Source organism: Ammospiza caudacuta, chromosome 2 (assembly GCF_027887145.1).
Source record: "Ammospiza caudacuta isolate bAmmCau1 chromosome 2, bAmmCau1.pri, whole genome shotgun sequence".
In the NCBI taxonomy this organism is placed as follows: Eukaryota; Metazoa; Chordata; class Aves; order Passeriformes; family Passerellidae; genus Ammospiza; species Ammospiza caudacuta.
In genome coordinates, this window is record NC_080594.1 from 89243131 (window position 1) to 89268148 (window position 25018).

At 37.1% G+C, this 25018-nt stretch overlaps 1 protein-coding gene across 1 annotated transcript in view; it reads left to right on the plus strand.

Annotated features, from left to right (window-relative positions):
• Positions 1-25018, plus strand: part of ATP10A (ATPase phospholipid transporting 10A (putative)) — a 108836-nt gene that overhangs the window by 67623 nt on the left and 16195 nt on the right. The window contains exons 6-13 of the mRNA XM_058825077.1: positions 1121-1254; positions 2847-3099; positions 12450-12667; positions 14193-14387; positions 15884-16445; positions 21744-21847; positions 22023-22149; positions 24245-24429. Of these exons, the coding sequence (XP_058681060.1) occupies positions 1121-1254; positions 2847-3099; positions 12450-12667; positions 14193-14387; positions 15884-16445; positions 21744-21847; positions 22023-22149; positions 24245-24429 (1778 nt within the window). The remainder of the gene's footprint in view (positions 1-1120; positions 1255-2846; positions 3100-12449; positions 12668-14192; positions 14388-15883; positions 16446-21743; positions 21848-22022; positions 22150-24244; positions 24430-25018) is intronic.

The following is a 25018-nucleotide window of genomic DNA, read 5'->3' on the forward strand; positions in this document are numbered from 1 at the left end:
ACCTTCTGTCTATAAAGTATAACTGGAGATATGACACTTAATTCTTTCGAAAATATAAGGGCATTTATAAAAAAAACCTTAATGTAGGTCATTCTCAGTGTGGAGCTTTCTATTTTTGCTCTCAAGAATAAAAATATATACATCAATAAAGACATCATGTGTGTGATCTCATATTGGTAGTATAGGGACAAAATAATGTGCTCGCTTATGTGTTTTTATTTTTCAAGCACTCAGTATTGGGTTTATGCATCAATATGTAAAGGATCTTGTCAAAGGATGATTTACAGAAGATTATTTTTAAAGTAGACCTTTGTCCTTTATTTCTGATTTTCATAATCAGAAAAATTTTCACTATATAGTGATAGTTTGAATGCTTTTTGTTGCAGAAGAATTCTTTGTTTTTTACGCCTTAAAAACATCAGGCATACCATTTTAGGGATTTTAGGATTTTAAATCTTAGTGCTATACTTAAAAAGGCAACGTTCTGTCTCTCTACCAAGAATGTAATTTTCCCAAAACAATAAAAATCTTATATTTATTTAGCTATCAGCACAGTCAATTAAAAAAAGAAAACATTTTGAGCACGACATGTAGTTTCTTTTGCTCTTCATTCCTCAGCTTCCATGATATTGACTCTGTTGATACTGTTATTTCATTAGTTCTGTGCATGTGGTGGATATAATTTGCACAGTAAAATTAAAGTTTCTTCTAAAGCTAGTTTACTGATAGCTGACTGGTACATATATCTAGTCCAGTCAGTTGAGTTCTTTCATTTTAACACACAGCATATCACTGAAATAGATCTTTTTCTGAAGAAGTGTCGTTTTCTTTGGTGATGACAGAAACAGTCTAAACTACTAATTTAGACTAGCCAGCTCACTTTGTTTAGATAAAGTTATGAGAAATTAGTCTTGCATGCCTTAAGGACAGCCAAAGCCCTTTATCAAATTCCAAATCCCAAGGAAGAAAAATCCATGGGTTTGGGGCATTTTTCAGAAGTCATGCAGAATATTTGAAAACAAATAACAATTCCCCACATAACTCTTAAGAACAAAGTCATACCAGAAGCCTTTTTGCTTGGAGTTAATTTGCTTTTTTCTCTCTTCCAATTTTTCTGCAGGTCATGGTGTATGGGTATGGCAATATGGTGAGAAGAAGAAACCAATTTTTGATGTTCCAGGGCCCGATGGCAAATATTTGTCACCTGTTTTAGCTTCAGTGTATTTATTTCTGACAATGATCATAGTGTTCCAGGTAATCAAGTTGTACATGCTGTCACCTCTCTTCCTAGTCGGCTGCATAAAGTTACATACGTGCAATATATGTAGTACTCATTTCACCACTAAGGCATGTAAGAAGCTAATCAAGCACTAAAAAGATCCCAGAGGGTTGTAATCAGTAGCACAGGGTCTGTTTGGAGGCCTGTCACTACTGATGTCCCCCAAGGTTCAATACTGGGCCCAGTGCTCTTTAACTTACTCACCAATAACTTGTATGAAGGGCAGATGCCTCCTCAGCAAGTTCACTGTCACCAAGCTGGGAGGAGTGGCCAATACCCCAGAGGGCTGTGCAGCCCTTCAGAAGGACCTTGGCAGGTTGGCGAGATGCTCAGAGGAGGAGTGCCTGAAATTCAGCATAGGCAAGTGCAGGGTCCTGCACCTGGGGAGGAACAACCCCATGAACCAGAAAACAAGCTTTACTCTTCCTATCTAACTACTGCAGAACAGCACCTCAAAGACTGAGGATGCCACTTGGGGTACAGTGTTCTGCTATGAAAATAAATTTTATACTTTTTAACAGCTTTTCACATATATTTCTCTTAGCAAAACCCTATGTCAGACAGGTAACAAACTATGTTAAAAGTTTCTTGGTCCCTAGGAGAAACATCTTGAATGGTAGAGGTGGTTAATTTCAGAGAAGTAAAAGAACCTCATGTCACTGAGATATATGGAAGTTTGCATAGTGGGACACTGGAGGAGGTTGCTTTACTGGAGGCAGCAACTTGTTTATAAAAGGGAATGAAAAAGACTGTAAAAATAATTTTTACCCTGAGGGATTGAGTTATGATACTGGTTAAGAAAATTCACCACTGATTTCTTTAAACACCTACATTTCACTGTAGTTTTTGTTTAAATGACCACATTAACCACCCACAGCCATGCTATAATTTCTCCCACGTATCTAATTCAGAAAACTAAACAATGTATGCAGTCAGGCATTTCTATCCTGAAAAAAATCTGCAGAGAAAAGCTCATGTAAAAATTAGATATTTTATGTAGTTTTGACAATCCTCAAGAAATAGTTGAAAATATTTTCATCTCTCCTTCTTCAGCACTTATAAAATGTGATCTTCATTCAAATAATTTGCAGTACAAAAGTCAAGGCCAAAGATATTGTTCCTATGAAAAGATTAACATTTCTCACTTTGTTTCTTGTATTCCTGCAAAGTGAATTTGTAAACAGTCTATTTATGCAGAACAATTTTATTCAGTCCTTTCACATCTACAGTATTCTGATTGTATGGTCTGATTTGGGTTGGGATTTTTTTTTCTTTTCCTTCCCCAACTAGTGTAAAGCTCAGCTTATTAGCCTAAGAAATACTTGCTTCTGTCCATGTTTTGATAATCAGTTTTCTAGACATAATAATGCATTCCAGCTCTGCAATTCACCATAGGTTTTCCTCATCTAACACAGTAAATAAACTCTTTAAACATGATAATAACTTTAGAATAAATGTTTAAAGTACATACCCTCTTTATGTTCCAGTCTAGTACCAAATTAATTAGCTTTAATAATTGTGTTCTTGCTTCTGTTTTCTCCTAATTCTTTCCTTTTGTGTACTCTAGGTTCTGATTCCAATTTCTTTGTATGTATCTATTGAAATAGTTAAAATCTGCCAAGTATACTTTATTCATCAAGATAAAGATTTATATGATGAAGAAACAGACTCTCAGCTGCAGTGCCGAGCTTTAAATATCACAGAAGACTTGGGTCAGGTGCAGTTTATCTTTTCAGACAAGACTGGGACACTGACAGAAAACAAGATGGTTTTCCGAAGATGTACTGTTTCTGGAATAGAGTATTCCCATGATGATAACGGTGAGCTCATGGTCACGTTTTCTATCTAACCGTTGTACTTTGGGCAAACTGGAGTAGCCATAAAAGTTGCTGTAATCTTAAATCAAAAAGGAAAACAAAAGAAGTTTAACAGCTGTTGTCAGATCAGTATAATTCGATGGCTGTGTTCAGCTAGCAATGGCAATCTTACCAGAGTGTTCTGTAATAGCTACAGTATGTTGTTGAGACATTTAAAGCTTCTGGCTTTAGCTCCTGATGTAATAGAGCACTTGAGTGCATGGCTGATGTAAGAAAATCAGTGGTGCTGCTGGTATCCCACTTCTTTGGTGTGTTTAAGCACACAGTGTAAAATAACACTTAAAAGCATACAGCCAGATTAGTGTCTGATTGAATACCTGCAATGACATGATCCTTTTGTACTGAGAAATAAATGCAAAGGTACCAGTTTTCATATTAACAAGAAACATAATTGGATAGAATTGCATATTTTATGTTACTTTAGTCAGAGTCTTTTCAGTGCTCCTGTGTGAAAAGTGTCTGTGTCAGGTATGTTTGCTCTATGAACAGTGCAGTGGAGGGAATATCCACATTCAAGTATCAGGCTCTTAAAACAGTAAAAGATTATTATTTTTCACAAGGCAGTGTGAGAGCTGTCATCCGTGCATTATTTCTTCATCCTTTTAAAATTATAATTTCTTATTTTACAGTGTTTGTAGTTACTGGTATTTTTCTCTAACATGCTGTCATTATAATTTTTGAAAGAACAGATATTAACTCTTCAAATAATATTCTGTATGCAAGAAAATATTGACAACTACAATTTTCTTGTTTGTAAAAAATAAGTTTCTTATTTTACAAAACACATAAAACTTCTGATTAGGAAGTTTTCTCAAAGAACACTAGAGAATTTCAGCTTACAAATAAGATAGAGAATAAGATAAAGACTCAAAATAGACTGGGAACTCTAAAACATGCTTTAGAAAGATGACAAGATCTTAAACAGGAAAAAGATATTTTGAAGTAGTGGATTGTTCTTTTTTTTCTCCTACTTTAAAGCAGTGCTGAGACCTTACATTTAAGGCACTTTTTTTTCCAAGAAACTAGACCTTTGGGTAGCGTTACAAGTGTTGCAGAAAGGACTTAGGGAGAACCTGTGACTTTCTACCTCTGTAAAGTAGGTAAGAAAGAGAAAAGAATTAGAACTTAGAGAATATTACTGGATTCCTAAACCTGCTTGTGACACTCTTGATAATGCATTCCTTTTTGCTTCTTCTCTGCCATTGATTGTTTGCTTATTTACACTAATTTAAGAGTGTTTTCTGTTCCTCTCAAGAATGATGTTATTGACAATTAAAACAGTTCAGAGAAGGTTTTTTTTATGAGCTTGGTGTCATCTGATGATATGTCAGCTGAACTCAGGCCCTTAAGTTTGAATATTGAATGTTCAGATATTTTTTCTTCAGATTTAGTGAATTTAACAGAAATCTATGTTTGGGCACACTTTCTTCTTATGATTTCATATTACAATATAAAAGTTAAAGAAAACAGAGTGAATGTCACTACAAACAAAAGTGTCAGATACATAAACTGATTGATTTTTTTTCAGTCCTTCTTTTCACCTATGGCTTTGTTTCGGCTTCATTGTAACTCCAGTCAGTATAACATTTCTGACAAATATAATTTTTAAATTGACACAGAATATTTAAACAGCATTTTATTCTTTTGTTATTTTTCCTCTAAGGAAAATAGGTCTTTCTCTATAATTCTTTATATAAATTGTGATCGTTTCTATTTATTTTGTTCTCTATAATCAGTATAAATAACATAATAAATACTATGCTTCATTCAAGTATTTTGTTAGCTCTGTTCTGCAGTTTGATTTTATAACCATCTGTTATCTTTTCTGCTGCTGAAGCCTTCTTGTTTAGGTATGATAAAATGTCTATCACAGCTCTTTCTGGTTTTAGGGTGTGCATCAACATTTCATTCCTGTGTGCTTACTTGCAAATTATTTGTCAGCCACTTTTCTGTGTCTTATACCAGAGTATCTGAATTTCCTGTATACATTATAACTGATGCCATCCTGCTCTGCACCTCAAGTTTTGCTGAAGATTTAGTGAAATAGAAAATTCTAAAATCTTTTACCTAGGGAGTGATCTGAGTCCGCCATATATGCTAGAAAATCAAGTAAAATGCTTTTGCATTTTTTGATCTGTTTCAAAGATGACACTACATCTTCACATATCCAAGTTGGTTTTTTTTCTGCACAGTGGTTTATTTCTTGGAATCAAACTTTGAGTAGCACTCTATATGAAGAAGTTAATTTAAAATTATTGCACATGGTTCAGGATGCAAAAGCTGCCAATAACAGGTCATTTTCCACTGTAAAGGTTGATGTCTAAGGATGGAAATAACCGTGCTCTGAGCTCTTTCATTTAAGTTGTTATTCTGCTGTGGTGGGGTAGCAGTGCCTGTCATTCCAGTTGTTTGACCCTGCTCACGATAAGATCCTGTTTTCAGTTTTGGATAGCTGGACAAAATTTTTAACTATTCTTTCAAATTTGTCATGCCAGACGTTTGCCTCAGGCATAAATTTTAGGAGAGAAATTTCAGTTATAACAGCACCATTCAGCCATATCCAAGAACAAGGTTTAGATGTCGCAGACTTTTTTTCCCGTGGCAAGATTTTCTGGCAAGTTTTCCACTGAAGTCAGTTGGAGGCCCTATGTCCTTGGGCTAAACCATGCACACACACAGAGAAGGAGAGTTATGTCTACACTGGCAAATTGAGGTCTGAAATTTCCGAACTTTTGAACTCTTATTCTCTTTTAAAGCATTTTTTTTCTGCATAATCTAGGACTACTGCATATCTGTTAATTACTCAACCAAGAGATTGTGAATAGCTATCATAAATTTTCTCTATGCTGCTTTATAAGCTCTTCTCCCTAAAATTTATTCAGAGTTATGAGAAATTATCCCATTTTTTTCTGTTCTACTTGTTACTATACTGCATTTGACATTGTCATATCTCAGTTCCTTGCACTCAGGGAGTGCATTAAGCAATGCACATGAGTTCCCTGACATGTAGATTGATCTTTCCCCTTCTTCCTCTCCCTGCACATGCAATACACAATTCTGGGGGGTTGGGAGCTACTTTAAAGGTGTATGCTATGCTGTGTTCAGTTTGGCATACTTGAGGCAGCATGTCTTTTTCTTGAGTGGTGGGACTATCCTTCCCCGTGTGAAAGGTGAGCTTTGTGATTATGAGGGAGAGTTCTGTTTTGCATCAGACATGGACGTGTTAATTATGATTTTCATCACAGAGATTTATGTGGACCTTGTGCAGAGTTGAAGCAATTCTTACATGCTTTAACATAAAAACAGAAACCCAGAGTGAGACTTAATACATTTTTAGGCATGGGAAGCAATTTTTCATGAATGTTCTGGAGAAAACATTTTCCTCCAGAATTCTCTATAAGCTCCAGGTTTCTTACGACTGCTGGATGGCGCTTTGCCTAGGAGTATTGCATTGTTATAGTATAGACAAGAAGTGACAAAAGCATAAATAATAGAGGGCAATAAATTGCACTAGTGTGAGACAGAATCAGCTGGAGGTAATACAAAGTATTACTCATAGGTTCTGTTATGCAAAAGCTTAGCACTGAAGAGGAATCCAGGAATGTAGCATACGTAATAATAGTTCCATGATGGAAGCACTATGAAATACTCAGCACTGTTGAGGTCATTTACAGTATTTTGGTAGTGGATTATGCACTGATTTGGATCAAACTATGGGAATTTGCACTGCACATTTAGTTCCTGTGGAGACTATATTGACAAGAATGGGATACTAGTTGCCTAATTGCTGATATTTGCGTGGAGGATAGTAATCTGATAAGTTTACAGTTACTGGTGAAAATTAAACATTTCTGGGATGTAATTTATCAGATATTTTTTATACATCTATGATGGTTCTCTAGTACCATCATACCTATATCTCTGTGGTGTAGAATTCTCTGTACAGACAAAGAGAATTCCCACCTCATGTCTGTATGGCCATTATCTTCTCCAAAGGTTCTTCTTGGCTGGCAGAGTGTTAATTTAGGAGCAGGGTATGCCATGGACCACTCCATGTAGAAGAATGATTTTCCCATTCATAAGTGTCTTGGGTATTTACAGAATACCCATTAGCACTATACTCTGCCTAAATGCCAGAATTACTCTTCCAATCAGTAGTACCTTCTAGCCCAAAACATGTTAGCATAAAAAAAAGGAGAAAATGTGTTGTTTCCCTGTATGTCAAATTGCATGACCATACCAGCACTCTTCTTTCAGGCTAGGAGGCAGCTTCTAACAATTCTTAGAACTGGCCATGCCCCAAGTTTGCCTGCTAATCCCAGAGACAGTAGGTGTCCAAAAGCCCACTGTGCTTCTGAAAGTCCTTACATGATTTAGCTACAACCAGATGGTCTTGGCCTGACATTTGTCGTAGTTGTTTACCAAATGCTGCATTGATCACCCTCTTGCCTATGGGATGTGATCTCTGTTTTTCTAGTTTTAGCTACCCATTGTATGAAGCTGTTGACAAAACGCAAATTGAATCTCCATGAATACAACCACACAAATCTGAAAAATCTGAATTTTTCATTCTTTGAATTCCTCCCCTTTCCTTCCAATGACTGAAAAAACTATAGACAACATAACAATAAGAGAAGTTTATGGAAGTGAAGGTAGATGATAAAAACCTGCGTGATTTTCTCTTGTTTAACAAAGTTTCTCAATCACTAAATCTGAGAGAGAATGAGTTTCTTACTGCTGTCCAGTTTTTCTTGTTGAAGGTTGGCTAGCAAGTAATTTTTATAGGAAAATACATTATGCTAAAAAAAATCTTTCCTACTTCAGGGGGCTGTTTTGTAGTGGAATTTTCTCACTCTTTTTGTGTGCACTCATGAGAACATAGCTTGCATAGTCCAGGCATATTAGAGAATTATTTTTTCTTTAGGATATAGAAATTGAAAAACCTGTTCCATAAATGCAGTGGTTGCTTCCAAAGGGATTTCTCATTTGCCACCTTTAACATCTGACGTGCTTTATAAACCAGGATAGTCCATCTAGCCTTTCCTGGAAAGCTGAAAATATTTAGCAGAACTGGGTGCTTAAGGCATTCTGTGTAGCTTTTTTGTAGTTTCTCTTTACCTTTCTTACTGCTTTTTAAAAATTTCTAATTGGTAACTAAGGACAGAGCCAGTATGAGCAGATGTAGAACTCAGTACATAGGGAGTGAGTGCCCCACTTTAAAAAGACAGAATAACTCATCCCTAGAGACAAGTACTACTTCTCTACTTCTCTCTAACCATATACCTACACTGACATTTTCTCTGAAAAAATCTCAAGAAAAAAAGTAATCTCAGTTTCTGAGTAAAGGGTTCTTAATAAAGGACTTAAGGTTATTAAGCCCCTGGGGAGGTCAAAAGGTTAGAGGAAGGGAAATCTTGGTGCTTTCTTATCTCAAGGCTTGCTCTTATGGGCAAGTTCTAGCAAAATAAATTAGGATTATGTTAGCCAACTTGTATAAATTTTTAGCATTCTAGCTGCTTCTCTCGATCTTTATGTAGACACTAGAGTGCACTTCAGAGTGAAATAAACTTGCACTTATAATAAGGAAATAAGGTGGTGTGATGGTGTAAGTGCTGCACATACAGTGCCAGTTCAGTAGCAGCCTTATTGACTGGTTTGAAGCAAAATGGAAATTTTCCATGGTGAAATAGTGCCCACACAATGAGACAGCTTAAGTATCCTGGCTTGAGGGGTCTGCAGTTTCATGTTGCTTGAAGGGAAATTCTTTACAGGTTCCCAATCTCATTTCAAGTTAGCGGAACATCTGGCTGTGTGGCAACAGTCTCTGTCAGCCTGAGAAATGGGCTCCTTGTCATAGAGCATATATGGCATGGAAGGTAAAACAGAAAAAAAACCCAAAATCAAAATTAAATTAAAGGATTTTTAAAATTAAAGAATTTATCTTCAAGAAGATAAAGAATTTATCTTCTCGATACTTGGCAGCTATTACAGGAGTTTTATTTATAGCTTCTGCAGTCTTATGAAAGATAAAAGAAGGTTAATGGAATAAGTATTAACTGTTGTTTCTTCTTTGTGTCATAAATATAAAGTGGAGTACAGGATAGTGCAATCTGACTTTCATAAATTGCATTGCTGTGTTACCAAAGTTTGTGTCTTTGCCCTTAATAAGAAACTGGATAGAAAAAACGATCAAGACCATCAATTTTTAGTGCTGAAACTGAAAAGTATCCCAGAACAATGTCTCTCAGGTTATAATGTTCACAGGAAAAGGTTCTCAATTGGAGGGAGCTGAGTGGGTGGAGAGAACAGCGTGTTCCCAGAGAGGCACGCACTGCGCAGCTGAAGCAGTGTGAACCTCAGCCATAGCATAGCGATTGAACCACGCTTCATTATTTCTTTAAACTCTTTCATTCTTGCTGCATAATGTGTAAGACTGCACTTGAGAAAATGTTTAAAGGTGCTCAGGCTTGTTTTTTGTTGTTGCTGTCGGGTTTCCCTTGGTATAAACTGAAATAACACCATTTGTATCAAAAGAATTGCATTTGATTTGGTTAAATGAGATTCTAGTCTTGTTCCTACTTTCCCTTTTCCTCCTTTTTCTCAGGGGCAAGGACAATTAAATGGATGTGTTACAATAAAACCTGTATAGGGAGCAAGAGATAGCTATTATAGAGACTAAAAAGAACCACACTATCAGTGTAATGCTAATAAATAAACTGCTGCATTAGGAAACAGCTTTTGCTATGTTGAATAAACAAAATATGTTTAGATCTAATAGAAGAAAGAGCAGTGAGGAATCCAGAGACATGGTATGCAGGCATAACTGTATTGTACATGAAATGCATTCTCTGCTTAACCATAGGGTTTTTATACAGGGAATAAAATTATATTCAGTTCAGGATCTTTGAGGTCTTATATCTCAAGAAATATTTTCAGAGCAGAAACCTAAAGTAGGTGTGATTATTAAAGAAAATGTATCCTTTTTAAAAAAACCTCTGCTTATAAAGGAGTTGGACCAACTGAGTGGCACATTTTGCAAAGCTGAAGTAATTGTAACATCCCTTTCCCTGTCAAGGGATGTTACCTGTTATGAGAAGAAGCAGCTCAAATTTCTGTCTAGCATTCAAATGTCTGGCATCTATAGTGAAAATATTATCCCTGTGGCAAATCCAAACTTTTCTTATGCTTTTCCTGAGAGTGGCCTTGTCCATATGTGGCACCAGCTCTGCTTGAGGCTGGTTTTGAACTTCATTTACTTGTAGCTTATTACCATGCAACAAAAGGGCCAAGGCGACCAGTGGCCTCCCTAATTCTTTGAGCTGTCCTGTAGGTTCTGTAATACAAATCAGATAACTAGGCAGGTCCTGAAAGGAAAAGGCAGCAGGGCTGTGGTATTCTCTTGGAAGCTGTGTGCCTCAAGGAGCAGCTGCCTACACAGCAGTGAATGTGATGTTGCTCAACCTGTTTCCTGCCACATGACACAGAGGAGCATGTATCCCACCAAATAATGCCAATGAAGGAGACTCCCCAGTCATTCACCATCAGCCTCAGGACCTGGGCTGCAGGGCTCTGTTCAAGTTGCAGGGCAGAAGTGAACTGCAGTGTGTCCTTTCTGTCTCCAAATGTGCTATGGTCCATTCTACATCCATGGTCTGAATTTTTTGCCAGGAGGAGTCAGAGTGCAGTGGAGGAGTTGCATCCTTGGGCACAGAGTTAGAGCAGTGACCAGGTGAGCAGACACAGCCAGGACTGAGAAACTCCCATTTCCTGGATTTCAGACAAAGCCTATACGTGTTTCAAATGGAATTGAAAAAACCTCTGATGCATAATACTGTAGTGATAGAGCTATCACCATGTACTGTGTGTGGTCTGCTTTCAACTCCTCCAGCTGCTTTTTGACAGCTAAAACATGTTTGGAAATTGCAGTGGATAGTGAGGGTGGGTTTTTCTTTGTTTGTAAAGCTAGCTACATTAAAAGCAATCGTGTGCCAAACTCACCCTATAAAATGCAAGATTATTCTCAGGAAGTATTTTGAAATAATTTCTTTGTTTGTTAAAGGCCTGAATAATTAACTTTCATGCTAGTGATTTATCATTTGCTATTAGGAAAATCTAATTTGTTACACTGGAGAACCGAAACAAACTGAGCCACAAGTATGTAACTTGTACTGTATGGTGTGGATTATTTTGGAAGCATAATGAAAAACTTTTCAATGAATACATAATGAAGGAATAAATAGATACCTGTTAGAGTGGCATTTGCCTGCCTAATGAATCACCCAGACACTAAATGTCCATGGTCTTTAGGAATGAAAAAATACCTTGTGTGTATTTTTGTATATAGCCCGTACAACAGACTTTTGTACAGCCTGTCATTAGAGGGGTGGGATTCCACAGCTGTTTCACACCTCTGCTTTCTGTTTCCTTTTTGATTTCTCTATATCTAACTGCCAGGATTGTTTTCTAGCATTAATTGGCTTGGTTGGATTCTTCACTGAGGAAGTATTCATCTAAAATATATCATTTGGAAAAACTCATTCTGTGTAAACCAGGAATTGGTCACTGCAGCAGATGGTGATAGGAACAAGTGTTGCAGTAGGTGAGGGTCCCCTGCTTTTCATACTGCATGCTGCATTGTCCTGTCATGCAGAGAAGAAGGCACAGGCTCCACAGTGGTTTTGACACTAGGCTAGAATTTGGGTTCATGTCTCCACTCTGCAGCAAATGGCCCTGAGCTTAAGCAAGGCTTTAATGCTGTCTGTACCTCATCTCTGTATGTAAAACAAAACCAGTAGTGCTCTGTAGGTGTGGTGTTCTGGGTACATTTCAGGTGTCAGTAACTGGTACTCAGTAGCTGTGACATTTTGGCTGGAAAATACTTAATTTGAAGTTTGTGTCGGAAATGACATGAAAAATTTCTGGATTGTTTATTTCCTACTCAGATTTCAAGTGAAGACCAAATTATTTGGTTGATTTCATCAGGCAGAGCTGGAGAATAGTCTTCAGGGATGCACTGAATTACTGCAGAGTCTAACTGCCTTTCAGAGAGAATGTGATGATAAGGGAGACAGTGCATTGTGTTACATTTCTAATTATGTTATCTGCATCCTCCATTAGATACTACCATTCAATTAAGACTACACTTTATCTCCTGGTAATGGAGATTATTACTGAGAAAGCACAGCATAATATAAAATCAGATCACCTGAAAAAAAGTCACCATGTCCCTCTCCCTGTTTCTAAGCCACTTTTAACATATGCAGCATTTGTCCCTCTTTTTTTTTTACTGATAGCCAAACGCTTAGCAATGTACCAAGAACCTGATTCAGAAGAAGAAGAGGCAGCCCCAAAAGGAGGAACTCTGTCCCAGCGGGACAGTATCTGCAGCCATCAGAGCATCAAAGTGATTCACAGGAGCCAGAGCACCAAAACCCACCGGCGCACGGGGAGCAGAGCTGAAGCAAAAAGAGCCAGCATACTCTCAAAGCACACTGCATTCAGTAGCCCAATGGTAAGTCATGAGAACTAAATGCACAGTGTCCTGTATCTTGTAATAGAACCATGTCTTGGAAAGGAAAAGGCAAAGAAATCCATAGCACATTGTGTGACTCTTTATAGATTTCATCTTGGTGTTTGCCTTCTGTAGTCCCAGCTGTTTGTACAAAAACAATGAAGTGTTGGCATAGATCTTATCAAAATGCCTTGTCTGCACAAACAAGCTCAAGGTAAAGACAATCTGAAACATTGGTTTGAGTTGTAATTTGAGTTTGGAAAGAAAATGTATGTCTTCTTTTTATCTACAGAAGCTCAGAATAGCATTGAGGTCAAGGACTTGAATTGTTTGCATATGCAAATTATTTTCTATTTTGTCAGAGAATTTTAAAACTATCAAGTGCTGGGGTGGACATGTATTACAATTCTTAGACACTGTTGACATACACCATAGCATAATTTTTAGTGTGTTTCAGTAGTTATCAGTCGACTGCATGTGTTGTATTTTGAAAACTAAGCGTCTTCACATTTCAAAATGTTGGCGACTTTATGTCCTTACAACTTCATTTGGTTTATTTTATACTGCTGTGACTCTGTGTAAGTTTTACATCAGCGAAAAGGTAATAAGAGGAGAGAGGAGCCAAGTTCTGTCTATTCAGGGATTTTGCATTGTTGCACTGTTGACAAAAATTCACCCTTAAAGCAAATTACAAATATAGACAAAGAAAGATGCTTTTTGCACTGGTGAATTTCTTGATTTCATTCAAGAAGAGTAAGCTCTTTTGAAAAAATTCCAAGCTGCAGATTTTATACATGGAGTTCTTTGGTTGCTCATATTCATCAGCTGCTGAGCATCAAGAGATAATATTCTGCTGAGAGAAGAGGCTTAGATCAGTTTATCTTTTAATCTTTTGTATCCTTTCCTCTCTCTGTGTTACAAAATACTGGAGTTTGCTCTGACAAGAATTATATTAAATAAGTGGAAAATACTGATGAAATAGACTTGAAAGGGCTCAATGTTTCAGTGTAAAAAACCCTCATGAATTAATTTCAAATGTGTGGATGGTTGTTGTTCTCTAAGAAGCAATTGAAGATGGTTTTATTTTCTTGTGCTGATGTAAAGCCAAACTTTAAATGTCATTGCTGTCTATTTTTTCCACACCTCTGGTCTCTGCAGTGTGCCATACTTTAGTATTACATAATAAATGTCTTGAATTAAACAGGAAAGAGGGAGGAAAATTAGGATGTAACTCTCCTCCTTTCCACTACCTCCAAAGTAGATAAATATTGCTGCTATAAATATTTCACATCATTGAAATATTTATACATTTATACCAGTAGGCTCATTGTTAACTGTTTATTGTCTAGAATGGGTGTGTTACAGTTCTCTCCACCTCTACTCTGTGGTGTAAGGCCACCCCAAAACTCTTGATATTGACACTGCTTTGGATGCTTTAATGCTGCTGCTTTAATTTGGATGCTTTGCATGTTGCTGCTTTGGAAATGTAGAAGCACAGATATTAATCACTGGTATTTGTTACTAGGAGAAGGACATCACACCTGACCCTAGGTTGTTAGAAAAGGTGAATGAATGTGCCAAGCATCTGGAGGTCATGAGGAGCCACGAGCAGCCGTTATCCCATCTGAGTCCAGAACTGTGTGACGTTTTCGACTTCTTCATAGCTTTGACTATTTGTAACACAGTCGTGGTTACTGCACCTAATCAGCCCCGACAGAAGGTAAGTTAAAGAAAAAGGAGAAGAGAGTTCAGGCTTCTTTTGCCTTGATACTAAATTATCAAATTATTGTATTTGCCTTGATACTAAATTATCAAATTAATTATTGCGAATTACTAAATTATCCCTGGTAAGCTAGGGAAATGAAAACCTCCTGTTCTACTGAGAAACAGCTAGAGTGGTGATGACTTGTAGAACTCAGTGAGTTTAATAATGCATTAGCTGAATGGAGTGTGTCAGCTATTTCACTTGCCTCCATGACAAGATATTCTTTTATTGACAATATCAAGATACCTCTGAAACTCTCCAGATTTCTTGTAATTTATTCATTTAATAAGCATAAATATGTAAGCATGTGTGGAAACTAATTTGTAAATGTGCAAAACTTACCAGAAAGGGATATAAGCTGTCAGTGAATAAGTATTTCATATATATGGAATAAATTAAGAAAAGGATGAGACATTTTTTAAAAGTTTAAAAAGAGAAATACAGTTGAAAAACATCACTTAAAACTTTCAAATTGTGTAAAAGATACATCTTAAGCTCATTATGAGAAATAATGATCGTTAGTGCTTAAATTGGCCTTTAACTAGTGTAATTGATGAATGAGAATTTCAAGTATGCATTCCCAAGATGATCTGTAAGACAAAACTATAATGGAATGTAATATTAAAGCTCGCCAGCAGCTGGAATTTCCATTCTGGAGAAAATTCTGCACTTTGCTTCTGTTCCAGATTGGAATAAAAAGTGAACTAGTCTGCAAAATGATGTGGCTTTGTGCCAAGGAAACATTTGGAGAATGCTCAGTTTGGCTGTTTCAGGAATGCTACACTGTTATACAATAATATAATATATATTACTATGAATATGCTATTACTAGTGTTGCTGCTGTATCTTTAGAACAGATTTGTGTAAACTGAGATGAATGGTAAGTCTGAAGCAAAATGCTTCAATGCTGAAAGCGACGGGGGAAATTACTTGTCGCAACATGTCTTTTGAGAATATTCTCAACGTTGGCATATTCTCATTACACTTTACTTCTGATACCACCCTGCTCAATAGAAAAATACTGCATTAACTTTTCTTTCACTACCTTCTCTGAATATGCATGAAGGATGACAAGTTCATACTAATGGTACCTTCTAGTATGCACTGCTGATGGTGATGGTGCAACATTGGTAGACTATCCATTCGTCATAGCTGAAGAGGTGAAAGAAGAAAAAACTGTTTTAGTACAAACATATGTGCTTTCACACACAGGTATAATTCTGAAGTTCTAGTGAGTTTTTTGTTGTTGTTATATCAGTGTTGCCTATTTACTTTTGTTTCTCAAAATACAAATACCATTACTTTTTGTCCTCAAAGAAATTGTACTCTTTAGTTGGAGATGCTTAGAGTGACTATCAGCGTCAGAATTCTTGTTCAACTTTTCTTTGGCATTTGTTCATTGGTGGCTTTTCTTTGGCATTTGTTCATTGGTGGCTTTTCTTCGTCTCAAGGTTAGAGACCGATTTGAACTAAAATCTCCAGTAAAAACCATTGAAGACTTCATACGAAGATTCACTCCAAGTCGCTTGACCTCCGGATCTAACAGCAGCAGTTCCTCTAGTCTAGCTACAAGCAAATCAATGCACAGATTTGGTCTGAGCATGCTTTCATCTACATCTACGGATAGCACTTTATTAAAACTGGAAGAGAAGCTGGCATACTCTGCACAGATGAATAACAATGGCTACAGCTCCCAGCAAGGCAGGACAGCTTTGGGGGGCGCACCTGAGGAAGGAGAACTCCGTTATGAAGCAGAGAGTCCAGATGAAGCTGCTCTCGTCTATGCAGCAAGGGCATATAACTGTTCTCTGGTTGGAAGGCTGTCTGACCAGGTATCAGTGGAGCTACCTCACCTGGGAACCTTAAACTTTGAAGTATTACATACGTTGGGCTTTGACTCCGTCAGGAAGAGGATGTCAGTAGTGGTCAGGCATCCTCTCACAGATGAAATAAATGTTTACACTAAAGGAGCAGATTCAGTTGTTATGGATCTTCTTCTCCCCTGCTCTTCAGGTACACCTCTTACTTACCTTTGGGGGGGTTGGGAGCCACTCAATTGCTGAAGATCTCATAATATCTTAATGCCTTGTCTAGCAAGTAGATTTGCATGCTTTTAATTTTGTAGAATGGCAACCATTACTCTTCTTTTATAATACTTTGTAATTATTGCAAATTTTCTGTAACAAATTACTGGTTCCTTACTTCACAAGAATGAAGATAATTTCTGTAGAAGATCTTCTACTTGCAAGCTTTATTTTAAAGGAATTTCTTACAACTCAGACAAAGCAATTTACATTTCTTTAGAAAAACCTGCCTGGCAATGCTTGGACAGTTTAATATTTTATATGAAACTGAAGTACTTTTTATTCCTATTTCCCTTTGTTTTATTTGTGAATCCTTACATCCATTTGCTGAAATATGTTGCATGAAACAGCACATTTTTTCGTGTTTAATTATGCTGCTAAAGGGCAATGTGAATCAATCAGCCATCAAAACAGAAAGGTTGTGGCAAAAGACAGAGAGATGCTGTTCAGACAAGAAATCTTGGCTTCAAATACATAATTGACTAGCAGGAAACAGACATGTAGCTGTGAACATGGAATTTCCCTAAAGCATGGAGAATTCTTCAGCACCCAAATGTCCTAGGAAGCAGGGACAACTTTAAATGGCTAATTGTAATCAGTTGGTTTCAAGAAGAATCCTGTAAGTTTTCAGAAGTTAAAGGAAACTCATGGGTTTCACTTTGCATAAATCAGTTTGCATCTAATTTACTGTATTTTCAACACTGAATTTCATGCAGTGTTTAAAGATTACCCCAATATGAATGGACAGAGCCCCAAAGTGCTAAAGGTACTTTCCATGTTTCACTAAAGCATTGACTTTGTGGTTATTTTGACATTAGTTGGAGTAAACAATTGTGAAAGGCTTACACTGTGTAATTTTAGTTTAACGAAACACAGAAAAAATGTTGGCATTAGTTTTTTGGTTTCAGCCATATAAATCAAAGCTGAGCAAAAAAAAATTAAGAACAACTTGTCCTTAACTAACAACAAAGTATTCATGAATAATTTTCTATTAAAGATCTGATGTTACAGAAGGCATGTAGATCATGTATGGAAACTTCTTTCCTTCCAAACTATTAATGGAGAATCTTTAGCACTGAAAATTTCTAATACCAAGAAAATAATGATTGGAAATGAGTTTCTCAGAATGACAACTGAACACTTAGAAAAGAAAAAATATTTTATGCCAGATCTTAAATTTTTTGCCACCGTATAACAGACTGTGTTCAAAGCTACAATGTCCATTCACAGTAGACTCAATGGATTAAGGAATTTTCTGAGAAATTTCAGGCAAGTCTAGGACCCACCTAGGTAAAAACCATAAGGCCAGTTAGAAAATTTAAAAATGGTGACATCATCAAAGGTGATATATGACAGAGAAGAAGCAGAGTTCCTGAAAGTCACTGTGGGAATGAGCAGTGTCTGTAGCTGGGCAAATACAGATTCCACCATCATTACAGGGAAGCAAATTGAAAGTGGTTCTGAAATCGTGCAGGAAGTCTTTTGTTTTGATTTGGGTTTTTTGTTTGTTTGGGGTTTCTTTAGCCCAAATTGAACTTTGAGTTCTGGTGTGCTTTGCTTTTGCAAGCAATGTAAAGTGCAGCCACTAGAACACCATAAGCAGTTCCCCTTGTTTTTTCTAGTCCTCTTAAGCCCCTGCTGGCTTCAGTAATTCTGTATGTTTCAGCAGATCTGTCTATAAAGCATTTGACATTTCTCTTGAGTATCTTTTACGCCTGGAACTGAATTTGCTGTCTCTGCCTGAAGTATCCTAGTTTCAATGGATGTAGAGGGAGCCTAAAAAGATTTATGCTGTGGCTCTTATCTGTATTGTGGGATCCGTCGTTGGTTTTATCCAGTTCACTGGTGATGGTGGAACATGTGTGTAAAAGGAGATGTAATGCTACAAGAATTCAGTCATTTATCATTTTAAGGAAATGACTAAAAAGTGAATGGACATGACAGCTAATCCCACAACTTGGTCTTTGCTCTCTTAGTGCTTTAGGGACATGTGAACTGTATACTAGTTAAGCATGTGTCTTGAAACTTCTACCCTTAGACTGAAGGACCAAGGCAGCATCATGTCTGTAATCTCCCAGCTCAAACACCACATGGCATGAAACAAAGATTCCTATTTGGAAGAATAAGTATTTTAGAATATGATGAGAGAAACAGCCTGAAATCAGAAGCAGAAGTATTATGTTTTAGTTTCCTTGTGTCTTACAGAAAAGTATAAATTGTCATGAGCCTCAAAATTTAAAAAGATTATGAATTGACACCATTTGCTCTGCCTGTATATCTAGTTAAGACTGTGGAACCTAGTGTATTCTGATAGCAAACAGATATTTCATAAAGCCTTGAAGTGATTCCCAAGAATGTATTGTTTTCACTTTATCTCGACAGTCACCATGTTCATAAATAAGAAAGTTACTGTTTGAGTCAATACCCAGCTCGCACAGGAGCTGTGAACATAAATCATTGAGAAAACAATGACTGCACTGGCTTGCTGCAGCTGGAGATTATGGAAGGAAATGAAGAAGCAGAAGGCTACTAGCTCTCTGTCATTCTTCTGGAGGGAACTTCTTGCTGTTTCTCACTGACATGGGGCATGTGGTCACACTGCTCAGAGCAGACACTGCGTCCCAGCTAAAAAAAAGCATCTCCGCAACTGGGTTTTGTCTGCATGAGATCCCTTCCCTCCTCCTAACTTCTGAGCACAAGATAAATCTCAGGGTAGGACTGATAAGGCATATGAACAGCTGTAAGGGGCTTTAGCTGTCGTTGGTATGCTGGAAATGAGAACTTGCACAGAAAATAGTATACACATCTCTAGTTGTAGAGAGTTGCTGTCTTTGTTCATTGAAGGAGGTAACATTATCGTCACTGCATTAGCACCTGTGGTATTTAGACAGATCTGAAATTATTAACACCACTTAACCTTAAAGGGATAGAAACAACTTTTGATGTGTTTAAGCACCTATTGAAGTTTACATCATTTGAAGCCAGCGAGCCACTGAAACAGCCACTCCCATAACATAATTTCATGTGGGATATGCAAAAAATATTGCATTTTTTTCTAGAATGTTAATGTATCACAATAAATTGGGAAGATCGCTTGCCTGCTTTATTGTTCTAAAGTTTAAAAAAACCTCACTAATACAAGAAGCCTCAAAGAAGTTTTGCTTCAATACTTCTCCCAGAAAAAAAAACCCTTACATTATACAGCAAAGTCACATGTACCAAAAAGGTTATAATGCACTAAGAGAAAAATAGCAAAATGAAACTGGGTTAGGCTGCTCGTTCCTCATATGCCTGTTTCCATATATAGTGTAAGAAAGGGTTTTCCAATTGCAAATAATACTTGTAGGGATGTCCTTCTGGAATAATATATCTGTATTGTCCCTTTGAGACAATCAATCATGATAGCATAGGTAGTATTAATAGGTAGATGGACAGGCCTATGAGAATATTCCTACCAGTCAGTGTTCACCACATGACCTTAATCAGATGAAGCTGAAATGAACATATGCAGGAATTACCACAATCTTTACAAAGTCCCTTAGGAACAACTATGTACCTATACTCTCCGATTTGCAGACCTAGAGAAAACAGAAAAGTCTTTAAAGGTGAGACAGTAGCTGTACCGTGAGTTAAATGTTCTGATACATGGTTGAGATAAATGGAACAAAAACCAAATATTTGGATTCCCAACTCAGAGTTCCCTTATTTCTACAAAATCAATACATGTATGAGTTTGTCCTGGAGCATGTGAAAGCCAAATTATGCACTCTGCTGCTGTATAAATATGAAAGTGCTGAATGCTATGTAACTTTATAGACAGATATACGTATGCAGTTAACATATAGCAAGATCAAATTCAGTATGAGTGCACATTGGGTAAATGGGCACTGAAAAGTATAAACAGTAAGATACTTATGCATTCAAAGTATATATACCTGTATTAAGTGCTTAGTACAGTGGCACAGTGCCCACAGGCTCTCAGTATGAGAGCACATCAGCACATTCAGTGCTCTACATAGTAGGTCTCTTGAGGTGCCCAGACTTTGGGGTGAGGAGTGGTCACCTGACTCAGGGACTGGTTACTGTGCAGGTACCAGTAACTCAAATAGTGAACTTAGGAACAGCTCCAGTTACAGAATTATATCCTGAAATAGTTCTACATCCCCCCAAAATATTCAGACTTTAGTAAAAAAATGTGTATCACATCAGGGAGTAGGGAAACCTGCCAGAATATACCAGTCATTCTCACTCAATGGCTCCAATCTAAAAATTTACCCCCTTGTACGTTTACTAAAGTGCTAACCTTGAAATTCATATTATTAAAGATTACTACTACAGTACCTTTTTCATGAACTTGTCTCAATCCTAGATGATAAAAAAGATGCATTATCACTTGTTTTTAATTTTTGGAGACATTATTTCATGTAATAAGATGGAACAAAATGTGCTGCCATCATATTTAGTACTCTGTGTTGATCACAGAGTGAGCACACTACACCAGTCCCAGCTAAAGAGAGAAAAGAAACAGATGCTCAGTCCTCATTTTGAGTAGTTACACATGGCTTTAAGTGAAGGGTAAAGCTAAGTGGAAGTCTTGCTGATGCATCCAAGGTAGAAGCTAGCTGTGAGGTCTGCAAGTACAAATTGTGCTATAAATGAAATCACAGTCACACCCAGAACTTCTTGCGTTGATTCAACCTGATAGGAAATATCAGTACAGCAGTAACAGACAAAAGGACCTTCATGCACTTAGATATTCAAAACAGAGCACTGTTTCCACTTCTTTCCAGATATTAGCCTTGGTGGAAGACTGAGTGCTATTTTTAAGTGTTGTTTTTCTGCCCATGATGAGCTGTGGAGAAGCAGAAAAAACATTTGCTAGTAGCGTATTTGAAATCATACTTCTATTTCTGACAGTATTGTTTGCTGTGAAGATTATCATGATTTCTTAAAATACTCAGGTGAAAGAAATACTTGAGTAGAAAAAAGGTCTTTCTCACGTATATTCACAGTGACTTTTTAAAAGAAGGAAAACAGAAAAGAGAACAAAAATATTAAAAAAAACCAAACAAACAACTTGAGTTTCCCAGGAAATATCAACACATCTTTAAAAGTATCAGTTATAAAGTGCTGGTACAGTAAGCACTGGATACAAGTTTTTATTCTCTGAGGCAATTCAGCTGTTGTTATTTTTCAACAAGTAATTTCTGGTTTTATTCTTATCTAGATGACCCTCGGGGCAAACATCAAAAAAAAATACGAAGCAAAACCCAGAATTACCTTAATCTTTATGCTGTAGATGGGCTGCGGACTCTCTGTATTGCAAAAAGAGTAAGTAAATGCAGGCTTTTACTTAGCTTTTAAGGAGAGTCTTTACAAAGATTACTGAAGGTATTTATTTATTATTTTATTGTTCTTGATTCCTAACTTCTTTTTCATTTTATTCAGTAAAGTATGAATGCCTTTGCATCGTGTTGACTGTGCCCTCACATACTCTTTGTAACAGGTTCTCAGCAAGGAAGAGTATGGCTGTTGGTTAAAAACTCATTTAGAAGCAGAATCCTCTATTGAAAATCGTGAAGAACTTCTGTTTCAGTCAGCACTGCGGTTAGAGAAGAATCTGCATCTGCTAGGTAATGAAATGAGAGCTGGACATGAAATTAAAATGTGATAAAAATTCTGAAAGCTTGGCTATGAAATCCGTTCTTTCCCTTAAATTGTTTCTGACAGTATAGAAATTGGCTTTTGTGGGACTTTATCATGGCTGTCATGTGCAGCACCACAAAGGAATAAGCTATAATTAACATAAAAGACATACCCTGTTTTCCTGCTCCTCCTCATTTTACCACTAGTGAAGTAAGTGTAGTAATAGCAGGGATGAATTTGACACAATATCCTAAATGGGAACTGCTGCTTTAAAGAAGAGGAGGACTTGGCCCAAGGTGTCTACAGAATTTCATTAGTTCAGTGCTGCTTCAAGGTGTTGGAGGTTTCCTTGACTCCAGGGACACCAGAGACACACAAAGCAAAGCTCACAAACTGCATCTGTGAGAGGCATCAACTTTCATATACATCAGGTTCAGCGCATGCACTCAGGGCCTGTGTATTCTGTGGCAAGGGGTTGCAGTTAAAACCAGTGTGTGTAAAAAAGCAAGAGGTAAATCATACTCTTTTGAGCTGAGATGTTGAAAGATGTTCACCAATTGCCAGCATGGATCTGGGAGACAGATCCACCTCACCCAACTTCTAATGCGTCTACTGCAGATCTCTAAGGCTCGACATATAGATGAGAAGACAAAAAGAGAAGACAAAAAAGTGTAGTTCTTTGGTCTGACTTAGATACCTGCTTTAGGATTAGATGAATCATGCCCTCAAAGTGTCTGGTTTGGTTCTCTTCTCTGACATAAAGGGGGGGATGAGTTGCCTAATTCAGACCAGAATAATCAAGATCCCACCATGGGTGTACCTGTTGGCTCTGGCTGCAGTCTGAGATTAAAAAAAAAAAGAAAAAAGAAAAAGAAAAAAAAGAAGGAAAAAAGTGAGCTCTGGCCAGTAGTAAATGATCAGTTCAGTCATTCCCTAAGAACCTCGTACTGTGGTTTGTAACTTGCAATGATCAGTCATCATTAGCTTATGGGAGTAAAAATTAAGTATGGAATATATTTTTCTTTATTTGGATAGCAATAGCTTTCCCAAAATTGCCCTAAGAATGTGTTTTCATGTAAACGACTGGTGCTCAGACTTAAGGGGACTTCTCTTGTTAATTCTTTTTTTTCAAGGAAGAACCATAGAAGAAATAATTAGCTGAGAAAAGTTTGTTTTGTTTTTCCTGTTGTTCCAGGTAACTTGTATGTCTGTCACTTCCTCATTTGCTAGTGGCAGGGCTTGCATTTCCTCACATTGAAGTCTCTCTGACACTCAGTGGAACACTGATGTACCAGTGGTGACATTGAGCTTGGTCCTCAGTGCCTTTTTGCCACTTCTCATATATATGAAAATTTTGTCTCAGTCAATTGATTTATGTAAGCTTAAAACAGATACTCAGTGACTTGTAACAGGTAGAAAGATGCATTGAAAGCATGAAAATGCACATTTTACTGTCACATCATGGTCAACAGATTTATGATTTATTCTCTGCTATATCTCATTTGGGCACCAGCATCTTTCTGCAAGAGCCAAGAGCAGCAACAAGGCACTAAAAGTTTTATGTTTGCAGTCTAATCTGCTGTTGCCAATCTGCAGTCCTGCTATTAGTCCCCTTCAAAAGAGAATTTCTAGTGACCCACTCTCTTCTTGCTGAGAAAAGGCAGTTAAGACCTTTAGGAACTGAAATTATCTCCAAGAACCAATGCTTCTCTAGCAACATTCAGAAGAAATAATATAGATATAGAGCATAGAGACAATAAACCTTGTGAACCTCTGGAACTAGGAGTGGCATCTGGTGGCTTTTGACATTTTGAGTTCTGGATTATTTACAATTGTTTATCACAGCTACTTTCCTTTTGTCCTCCTCAATACCCCCCAAAAGTTGCCTAAATCTTGCAACCCTTGGCAGTTTAGCTGTCTCCCAGTAAAAGTGGCTGCTGGTCTGGTTGTTTTGGGTTTTGTTTTGTGTTTTTGTTTTTGTTTTTTTGTTGTTGTTTTTTTTTTGTAATCTAAGCTTAAAATTCAAGGGCAACCCTAAATGTTCATTTAATATGGAATATTTTGCTTTTTTTCTGTGCTTAGGTGCAACTGGCATAGAGGACCGTTTGCAGGATGGTGTTCCAGAAACCATCGCGAGCTTGCGCAAAGCTGGGTTGCAGATTTGGGTTCTTACTGGAGACAAGCAAGAAACAGCTGTTAATATTGCATATGCCTGCAAGCTACTAGATCATGATGAAGAAATTATCACTTTGAATGCTGAATCACCAGTAAGCAGATCCAATATACAAGTTGACTAATTAACTAGTTTTGCTATATTTTCAACTTGTACAATTTCCTTTTTTTTTTTTTTGCTTCTTTCCTGCTTCAGCTGTAATTTTCAGGTAGGACATGGCTTTGAATACTTTTCAGTGAATCATGCTTCTAAACCATAGCCTCATGTATCATTACCTTACTGAAAACATATAACTGTGTGCAGTGAACTCCACCATGAATGAAAATATGCCATAGCAGCATAAATCACTTTCTTCGGTATGCATTCTCAAAACATCCCTACTTCTATGTATTGGCACTAATGGGTCTAAAAGCAACCTGTTATTAAGTACATGTTGAGAAAGAAAGCAATTAATAACCTGTTGAGAAATTGTGCTTTATTTTATGCCACTGAAATGTAGTATTTAGATAACTCAGTCATTCATGTTTTCTCAGGTGGCTTTTTCTCTGGAGATAGAAGCAATATTTAAATTTTGACGCTAACAGTGAGAGGCAGAAAACCACATCTACAATAATGCCTTGCTTCCTAACAGACCTTTTCTAATCCTTCTGAATTACTGATCTTTCCTGTGCTCAACTTGTTGC